Source organism: Dromiciops gliroides, chromosome 2 (assembly GCF_019393635.1).
Source record: "Dromiciops gliroides isolate mDroGli1 chromosome 2, mDroGli1.pri, whole genome shotgun sequence".
Classification (NCBI taxonomy): domain Eukaryota; kingdom Metazoa; phylum Chordata; class Mammalia; order Microbiotheria; family Microbiotheriidae; genus Dromiciops; species Dromiciops gliroides.
In genome coordinates this window covers 418123262-418133868 of record NC_057862.1, presented here as the reverse complement: position 1 = coordinate 418133868, position 10607 = coordinate 418123262, and the positions used below count along the sequence as shown (strand labels likewise).

Genomic DNA, 10607 nt, shown 5'->3' with positions numbered 1-10607 from the left:
ATGAATAGTATTAATAAAAATAGGAAGGAGTGCTGACCAGACCTTGGCCTTTCAGCTCCACCTCAACTCCTATCTAATTTAGTCCCCACCCCAGATAGTCTGTCCTTTTCCTTTCTCTTCCCCCCCCCCCGCCCCCATCCAGCTATCAGCACAGATATCTTCCCTATCCCTCCCTTCCCCTTTCCTCCCCCACCCCCCCAGAAGCCACTATAGGTGTGGGGTCCATAACCAGATGACGTTCTATCAAGTTAGTCAGTCAATAAGCATTTATTAAGTGCCTTCCATGTGCCAGGCAATGTGCTAAGTGCTAGGATGAGTCTGTGGTAGAGTGAGTCCTGGGGTGTGTATGGGGGTGTAGATGAAGCCTTTTACCTCAGCTCCAGAGTCTAGTTTCTCAAAATGCCCCTGTTCCCAATCTTTTGCCTGAACCTTCAAATCCCAGGACTGTTCATTTTAATTGCCCAGGAAAGGAGGTTATCTCTGAAAGCTGAGTAGTGATGTATGATTGAAAGCTCCTCACTTCATGGGCTGTTTTTGGGATCCTTTGGCTGTGCCTAGAGGTTATGAATTGTTTTCTGTGAGACTAACGGTGCTTTTGTGTGTGGACAAGCAATGAGGAGTTTTTGAACTGGGCAGTATTTTGCGTGCTCATGTTTGGAGGGGCGGGTTGGTCTGTCGTGGAGGGCCCTTGTGTAGAGCTTGATGTGTGTGTAGTTACTGATGGGACTTGTGTGTACTGATGTGTAGGGAGCATTTTGTGTCATTGATAGTGTGCGTGCATGTTGAAAAGACCTGGTGAGAAGGAGAGGATGAGAGGACTAATACTTCAGGGGCTATTTCTTCCAACTCAGGTGATTTGGGGATGAGCTCATAAAAATGGGTTTTAAGCCCAACAAATAACTAAGACCATGGTTATGTCACTGGCTCAGTGACAGGAACGTGGCATTCCACCTCCAGGGCAACATTCACCAGCTTAAGCAAGTGACATGCAGCAACACCATGACACCCTCACGGCGGTACCCTCACAGGAGTGCACACAGCCACACCATCACACAGCCACACCATCACACAGCCACACAGCCACACAGCCAGTTGTACCCCCACAATAGCCACAACCCAGAAATCCGGCTCAGACCTGTAAACCTCCACCCATTCAGCTGGACCAAATATCCTTGTCTGAAAAAATGGTGTGGCATTTAGGGGACTGCACAGGAATCCAGGGACCCAAGTCCAGGTGTCTGCAGAGGATGAAAAGGAGCTTCATGGACTGGGATGGTGACTTGGGATGGTAATTGCATTCCCCTGTATGCATGTGCCACAGGTTAAATTAAGAGGGGACCCAATGCCGAGTACAAGATCCCTCAGCCTGACACAGTGCCTGAGGATCATACAGATGATAATGGGTGGGGGGTGGGGGTGAGGTTGAGTTTGGGATAGGCCCCACTGAGAAGCCTGACGTAGAATGACTATCTGGGGTGGAGGGAAAGGCTGGATGAAAACCACCGCTTAGAAAACATGTGCTTTATTGGGAACCCAATTCCACAGGGATCTCTGCCCGCAGAGCCAAAGGAAAGAGGAATGTCCCTCCCCACCACAGAGACTCAGCCTCCAATTTCTCTGGCCTCAGGCCTCTCTACCCATGGCTTCTTGGCTCTCCATGTACCTACCTGGTTGAGACCCAAGTTGCTGAGCCTTTACAATTACTACCCCAACCCCCAAATATATTCAGAGGGCTTTCTTTTTAGCCTTTGAATGGAGAAGGCCTTACATAAATACAAGAGCCGAGCTCCCCACCCTGCCTGCCTGGCTCCCTGAAATGGAACTCACAAACCTCTCCTGCTGCCAATACCATAGCCATGGCACTGATTTCTTAAGGGGAGCCAGAGCCCCCATAGTCTTGCTGCTTGGGCATGGTCTTGATGACCATGTCCTTCTGGGAAAGGGCAGGTTTTCTGGGAATGCCAGCTCCCAGAGTGATGAAACACTGTCCTTCCAGACTGGGCCTTGAATCAGACCCAGGCCTTACCCCTGAAGCTGGCCCAACCAAGACCCTTTGCCCTCCCCCCCTAGCTGTCAATACAGGTCATCAAAGGGCTTGGAGTAATTGAACATTAAGTAATCCATGTAGTAAAAGTCATAGGCACGCTGTCTCTGCAGGGGGGACAGCTGGGCAAAGTAGCGGTGGGCAATCCTTGTGGTCGTCCGCTCCTCATTGGAGTGCCTGTCTTTGAACCTGGGGAAGGTCAGGTTCCGGGGAGCGCCAAGGAGGCGCAGGAAGAAGTTGGCATCTTCCTCCATGCTCTCAAACTTGCCCACAAAATCGTAGTCGATGAGACAAGGGCTGCACAGTCTATTTACATGGTCCCAGTGAATGTCCATGCCCACAGGCCGGTGCACATCCAGCAGGTACTGGATGAACTCAGAGAACCTCACACCTGAGCCCGTCCTTAGCGCCTCCCGCGTGGCATTCACACGATATCGGGCAAGAATGGCCTTACCAAAAACCGGGTGATAGTAACTATTGGGATGCTCAAATTTGTCCCGGAAAGCAGAGACCAGCCTCTCGAAGGGCTCCCGGATGAACAGCATCTTGGTGTAGGTGTTGAGGCGGTGAGAGATGCCATGGCGGTCAAAGCCATCCAGTCTCTTCAGGGTGTTGCCATAGTGTACGGTATTGTGCTGGATGTCCCTGGTGGAGGAGGCCAGTCCGCTGAGGACCATGAGGACCCGTTTCCAGTTGGAGCAGCCAGCCTTCGGCACTTCACAGTACAGGACACGGTACTTATCCTCCACAAAGATTCGGGACACGTGGTAGGGCGTGATGACTCTGCGACTATTGCTCTTGTATTTGGCGCATGTGTCCCGCATGATCTTCTTCCTCTCATGCTGTACCTGGTAGAGGCGGTGCCAGTGACTCTCAGGGGCTCCCGCATCCCGGGGGTCTAACTGAGCTAGGGTGACGGTGGAGCTGTTCAGGGCAATGACGATCGGTGTCTTCTTGATGAGTAGCCTCCTCCGGCGCTGCCGGAGCTGCACTCGGCCACCCTCCAGTCCAGGCTTAGCCTGGTCTCTCACCAGAACCACCAGGCCGTTCAGTTGCTGCTCCTGGTCCCGGTGGCCTGGGCCTGGGGAGCCATGGGGAGTGACCTTTGCCAAGGCTCCTGCTTTATGCACCATCACTCTCCCATCCTGGTTGCTGCCTGGTGGACAGTCCTAGGGGGAGGAGGAAGAGAAAAAAGGGGTTAAAAAGGCCACTGGGCCTTCATAACCAATAACAAAACACCCACTGGGACCATCCTGCCTGTAAAGGTGAGAAGCCACAAAGGCCTCACTTTCATTATTTTACCATTATTGGTCTTTTAGAACAGTGGGAAAGTTGAGAAAGTAGCTAGACTTGGAGTCAGGAAGACTTCACGGATGTCACAGATCATGGCAGCCTCAGTTTATAGGGTAAAGAGTCCTAGATTTGGGGGCAGTGGGCTTGGGTTCAAGGGCCTGATCCCTCCTAGCTGTGTGACTCTAGACGAGCCTCAGTTTCCTTTGCCAAAGAAGATAGTAATACATGTGCTACCTATTTCCTGAAGTGGTTGCGAGGGAAGTTTTGGAAAGCTTAGAGCAGAATGAGAATGGGAATGATTAATTATAAGATCACAGATATTAAATTGGAAGCATACTTAGCGATTATCTAGCCTAACCTGCTTCTTTTGTTTGTTTGTTTTTGTTTTGTTTTTGTATTTTGGTAACCTGCTCTTTTTGTAAATGAGTCTGGCTCTTTCCTATCTTTCTAGTCTTCTTACATAAATGATAGTCACCTTCATGTACTCAGCATTTATAAAATGCTTTATATAAAGCATTTATATAGTGCTTTAAAGTTTGTAAAGTGCTTTACAAATATTATCTCGTTTCATCCTAACAACCACCCTGGGAAGCAGGTGCTATTGTTAATCCTGATTTTACTGAGGAGGAAAGTGAGGTAGACAGAGTGACTTGCCCAGGGTCACACATCTAGTAAGTGTCTGAGAATGACTTTGAACTTAGGACTGCCTGATTCCAAGTCCAGTACTCCATCCACTATACCACCTAGCTGTCTACCAAACACATCACTCCGTCTACAGAATCCATGCCTTCTCAGTAGCTATCCCCCATGCATAGAATGCTTACTTTCTTTTCCTCCTGCCTTCCTTCAAGACTCAGCCCAAATCACATGCCCAGCAGAAGGCCTTTCTTGGTATCTCTGCCTCCTCTCCCTCTTACTGCCTTTCCTCTGAGAATACCTTCCATTTACACTGTATATATTTTGTAAGTATGATTTTTTTGCATGTTGTTTCCCTCATTTGAATGTAAGCCCCTTTCGGGGCAGCAATTCTTGTTTTTGCCTTTTTTTTTTTTAACATTTCTAGTACTTAGCATAATTCCTGGCCTGCAGTGAATGCTAGCTGACTGGTTGACCGATTGAGGAAAAGCCACCTACCTAGGTCAAATATGTACCTGGCATCTGAACTCATTAGTAGAGTTGGGATTTGGATCTAGGGCTTCTGAGTGAAATCAGTGCTCTCTCCACTAGGCCAATTTGTGTCTCCTTTTGGGAGCAAAGAGAAATGGTAAATTTCATTCCACATGTGGAGACACTGAAGCATCCAAAGGAAAGGGACAGTTATGTATGTTTATCTTGATTACTGGTGTTGGGACTTGGATGAACATCTTGCTTCTTGTCTCTGATACTAATACGCATATGAGTTAACAGGGGAAGACACTGAGCTGAATTTTTATATGGGGAAATGGTCTGGTTGAGGAGACCCTCCACCTGGGGTCCCAAGGGTCCTGATACCCTATCCTGCCCAGGATCTTGTGGGTACCTGTATTAGAATAGGCTCTGCCGGTGACTGCAATTATCTAGAAAGTCACTAGGTGGAGCAGTCTCACTAGGATCCCACCAGTTCTCCTCTAACCTACTGCAGTTTCTTGGGGTTCCCCATCCACCCAACCAAGATTGACAACCTCTATTAGTGGGGCCCAGAGCAGCTATGGATGAAGAATGGAGAAATTCATGGCTTAGAAGGGTCCAAGCTGCTTTCCCTTGGCAGCGGCAAAACTTACATTTCGGTGGCGCTGAGCATACTTTACTCCTGAAAAGAGAACAAAGAAAAGAACACGGTTATCAGGCCATCCTTACCTATAGGCCTTGTGTGCACAAGAGTGTGCGCAAGCCTTTGGCCACAAGCAAACAGGCTCCAAGACGAGGCCCCGGGAAAGTCTGCTTTATAAATGGCTGTCGTGACAGGGAGCTGGCTTCAGGCCATAGGAAGGGACAGCCACAGGTCTCTCATGTGGCTAGGTAAAGCTGTCAGGTATACTCTCATAGTCTCTACTGCTTCCAAAGAGAAGAAAAACTAGGCCTCTAACCAAGAGGGCTCTAAGCGGCTATTTGCACCAAATAACACTTTTGAGTGGCTTTTTTTCCCTTGCCTTCAGATGGCATATGACATAATGGAAGACCAACCTGCCGGAGTTCTCTGAGCCTCAGTTTACTCATCTGTAAAATGGGAATAATAATCCTTATACTCCCTCCCTTCTAGGTTGTGAGAGGAAGTGCTTTGTAAAACCCAGGGGACTGTAGCTATCGAGACTATTACTATTATTATTAAGGGATGGGATCAGTCAGACCTTTGATCCTATCTCTTGATGCCACACGTGAACCATTTTTATATTCACATGATGGACGCCATTTTTATCTTACATGATTACTGACACTGCCTCAAAGGACCACAGAGGCTCAAATCGTTTTTATACTCTCCCAATCCTACACCACAAGTTAATCTCCTGTGCTTAGCCCCACTATAGCATAAGAAGGGACCTCAAAGCTTCCACACCTATGACTGGACATAACAGCTCCATGAGAAGCAGCTCTCTTTCCCTTCAGTCCAACCTCACCTCCCCAGGTCTTTTTTCCTGCTCATCTGGACCAGCTTCCTTGCTGGTTCCCCTGAACCTCCCCTTCCCCACTGGGTTTATTTGAATTTCTAGTTTTGCTCTCCCTCATTACCCTAATGGGCATACCCTCCCCACCTCCTCTTCCCTGTCTGTGCAAACTCGAGGCATCCTTTAAGGTCCAGCTCAAGTCTGACCCCCTCCCTGACTATTTCAATGCATAGTCATTTCTCTCTCCTCTGACCTCACATTATCTCCTCTGCCTTTATTATGTTAACCTTTTCATGGATGCATGGATGATTTGCTTTTCCAACTAAGCCAGGAGTTCCATGAGAGCAGGGACTGTCTTCTCCTGTTTCTCTCCCCACAGGTACCTTTAGTACAAAAGGCCCCCAGTTAAAGCTCATTGATTGAGGGAGGGAAGGATTAAGTATGTCCTGGGTTTCAGGGCCATTCTCCCTGCTCTCCTGATGCAGTTCCTCTTAGGTGCTCTGGATACAAAGACTCCATGTTAGAATCCGCTGGAAAGAAAATGAAAGTGCAGTGGCAGTTCCCATGTATCATACCTAGCCGGCTTTTGGAAGGGGAACCTGAGAGGACAAGGACAAAGGGACGCTGCTACATTATAGAGAAGAGGAGGATGAACCTTTGGGATTATAGGAACATAAAATACAGAGCCAGAAGAAGTCTTTGAGGTCACCTGGTCCAATTCCCTTAGATGACAAATGGGGAAACTAAGGCCCAGAGCAGGAAACTGATTTTCTCAAGATAACCCAGGTAGTACGTGATAGAACTGTGATTCAAATTTAGATCTTCCAGCTCCGAATCCAGGGCTGTTGTTATTGCTTCCCCCCCCCCTCCCCGGGCATGATACCATGCTGCAATCTGAGAGGTGGCCCCTCATATGCAAAATCAGATCTCCTGACTTGGTTCTACATGAGGATAATTTCTCAATCTCAGAATATATACCCACTGCCATCGCCATCTTCGTAAATATCACCATCACTCTTTTGGGCATCACACTGTCATTACCATCAGTAGTAACGGCATCGTCAACACCATCGTATCACTATCTCCATTATCACCATCAATATCCCTATCTCCATCATCACCCCCTTCACCATTTTTACCTCCCTATTGTGGGCTTCTCCTGTGCCTGGGGTGTTTTTTTTTTCTTTTCTTCTGGTAACAGCATAATTACAGATCTCGTCAGCTAAAGCCCTTGTTTTACAGTTCTGATTGCTGCTATAGTCATGGGCTCACTCCATCATATTTCCTTCTGGAGACTGCAGTTGTTAAATCATTTCTCCTCAGCAGTGTCACAGATCCAGAGATTTGCTTTGGCTGTCAATTTTGTCAACATGTAGGAATGACAATTTGCATATTTACATATTCATCCCAGAGCAAACTAGTTATACCGAACTGAGCCAGGAGTGGGGCTGAGGAACCTACTTTTTTTTTGTTAGAAAGCCAAAACTCAACTTCCAAATGACCCAACTTTGTCACTTTTGAGTAACCTTGCTCTCAAGCTTCTCATTAATCAGACAAATGTCACCTCAATTCAATTCACCAAACATCTATTAGGTGTACAAGATACTGAGTTAGGGGTGTAAAGAAAAAAACAGTTTACAAGGAGCTTACATCCTATGAGGAAGATGAAATGTACACATTTGAGTAAATGTAAAACATATGCAGCATAATTGCAAAAGGGAGAAAGCACTGACAATTGGAGAGAGCAGGAGATAGAACCTGATCTATGCCATCTGAAGGGCATTGGTGATTCTAGAAGGCAGAGATAAGGAATTCATTACAGACATGGGGAACCACTTGCGTGTGGAATGTTAGGAACCACTAGCAGGTCCATTCGGCTGGAATGGAGAGTGAACAAAGGAGAGGAAAGCGAAATAAATGCACACTCTGTGATGTCCCTGTACCAGCCTGTGCTGCTTAAATACAGAGAAGAAAGGCATTGTATGGGTGTTCTGACTCAGAAATCTCCCTTCTGAGAAGACCAAAGCCTTCGAGAGCCAATCAAAGGAAGCTTCCAAGGTGGATGCTTTGGCAGGATCAGAAAGAATTAGAGGAATGGGAAGATAGGTTATGGAAGAAAGCAAGCCATTGGATGAGAGACAAGAGACTGAAATTTTTCATCTGGGCTTCGTTTGTCACTTGCTGTGCAACCTCAAGTGAGACACCTTACCTCTCCCTATCTCACTTATTTACAGAGCAACTATCCCTGCTTCTTCTGGTGATATTGTTTTTGAGAAGAGCATGCAGAGAAGCCAATATTTGAAATATTTGGAATAAAGAGGAGATAAAAGCTTTACCACTTCAGGATATTAGGATCACATTCCTTTTTATTTCTAGGAAGTGAAGTTAATTTTCATGCGGTAGCTAAGCTAGACAATAATGGTTTGCAGAAGGGCCTTAGTCACACTTGCTCCTTTGAGAAAGAAAACTCTTTCACTGGGAAAAAACCCAGTAAGGAATTTATCTGGAGCTTTACCAACTTCTTGAACCTCATTTCCTTGAGCCTCAGTGATAATGTTTGCTGGGAAATGAGAGTTCATTGGACAAAAGGTAAGTCAACTTGGGAACTGTGAGCTTTCTCATATAAAGAAGCCACATGAAGCTAAATGGGGCTGGATTAAAGCAGGTCAGAGGGCACTATATCTGTCTTCAATTAGAGACAACTCTTAGCAGCATGCTCAATATTCCAAGACTTCCCCAGAGGAAGCTTCTTTCCTGTGAGTAATTTGGATAAATGCTACAAGACCCAGCCCTTGAGAGATAAAAGTTGTAATCTATGTATATCCTGGAGTCAAGATAATTTGGTTGGGTCTGTACATTGATTCCCTGACTTTGGGGAGTAGATTGATCTCAGGACCCATGTGGCAGATTGCCCTGTAGGTGGGGGTCGAGATAGGATGGTTGCATGGTCTTTGTAGTGGTGTGTATGTTGGCTCTGGAGAGAAACATGGGAGGAAAAAGAGACGATCCTTGGACAAGAGTCCCAAAATACCAATCAAGATTATTACCACCATCAATATCACCACCACTGAGCCCCTGGTAGTGGAGAACCACCAGGCTTCCTAAAGAAGGGCAAAATGGCCCACGACAGCCAAGTGGAACAAGTAAAGGCCTCTATGCCAATCAACATTGAGACTGGGCCCTTGAGTGGCTGTTATATTTCCAGCCTTGTCCAGCTAGGGAGGTCCATGAGACCTCCAAAAACAAAAGAATCAACACCATCATCCCTATCTACATCACCATAATAACCATCATCACTAATACCACTGAATCATCTCTATTATCACTATTGCTCTCATCATCCCTACATGACTACCATTATCATGATCACCATCATCAAGGTTAGCTATCGCCCACTACCAGCTCTCATCACTCCCACACTGTCACTATTCTCACCACCTCCATCATCACCCGATGTCATTACTGGGGTCACATGACGATGACTACCATTATCACTGCCACCTTCACTATCGCCATTCACCAGCACCAGCATTATTTATCACTTTTGTTGTTGCTGTTAAGTCACTTCAATTGTGTCAACTCTTCATGACCCCATTTAGGGTTTTCTTGGCAAAGATACATCCCTTTCTCCAGCTCATTTTATAGATGGGGAAACTGAGGCAAATAGGGTTAAGTGACTTGCCCAGAATCAAACAGCGAGTAACTGTCTGAGGCCAGATTTGAACTTCCCGACTCCAGGCCTGGCATGCTATCCACTGTACCATCTAGCTGCTCCTTTATCACTACAACCATTTATTACCACACCATTTCTCGAACTGTAGTAGGCCTCATATACTGTGCATGGGTGAGCCATAGCAGAATGTCCTCAATCTCCTCAATATGACAGAGGGCAGAAGATTACTAATAAACAACCCCTACAGTGGGCCCAGCCCTACAAATAGTTTAAGAGAGTATAAATATCTCTGCCCCAGCTCATTAAAAGTACACATTCGGGGGCAGCTAGGTGGTGCAGTAGATAAAGCACAGGTACTGGATTCAGGAAGACCTGAGTTCAAATCCGGCCTCAGATATTTGACACTTACTAGCTGTGTGACCCTGGGCAAGTCACTTAACCCCAATTGCCTCACTAAAAAACCAAAACAAAACAAAAAAAGTACACATTCAGTCAGGTACATATTAAATAATCTATCACCTTTCTTCAGCCTGGCAGTTCTGAACTAAGGACATAGAATCCTTTGCTGACCTGAGTCACAATCCATAGCTACCCAGGGAATGAAAACATGAATGATTGAAACTTGGGTGAAGAGTGGGAGAAAGCAGGGAGGCTAACATGTCTACATGCATCCTTTGTGTAAGGATGAATTTCCCCTATCCTCTTGGCCTTTTCTTTCTTTTTTTCCCCCTATTTTGTTGTTGTTGTTGTTGTTGTTGTTGAGGCCATTGGGGTTAAGTGATTTGCCTAGAGTCACACAGCTAGTAAATGTCTGAGGCTGGATTTGAACTCAGGTTCTCCTGACTCCAGGGCCAGTGCTCTATCCAGTATGCCACCTAGCTGCCCCTCTCTGCCTTAGCAAATACTGCATTTCTTTTTGGATTGAGTTCAGTTCCTACTACCTTCAGGAAGCCATCTTTGATTATGTCATTTGCTTCTATCTTGTTTCCCTAACTACTCCTTAAGTTTTCAAGGG

General features: G+C 46.4%; 1 protein-coding gene across 4 annotated transcripts in view; it reads right to left on the bottom strand.

Moving 5' to 3' along the window:
* Positions 1-1128: 1128 nt before the first annotated feature.
* CHST8 (carbohydrate sulfotransferase 8) overlaps positions 1129-10607 on the bottom strand; it is a 209366-nt gene continuing 199887 nt past the window's right edge. For 3 of the 4 annotated variants that reach the window (XM_043980413.1, XM_043980412.1, XM_043980411.1), the window contains exons 3-4: positions 5098-5126; positions 1129-3213 (exon numbers count right to left, since the gene is read on the bottom strand). In XM_043980413.1, the coding sequence (XP_043836348.1) occupies positions 2074-3213; positions 5098-5126 (1169 nt within the window). In that variant the 3' untranslated portion in view covers positions 1129-2073. The remainder of the gene's footprint in view (positions 3214-5097; positions 5127-10607) is intronic. The other variant, XM_043980410.1, reaches the window with a different exon arrangement.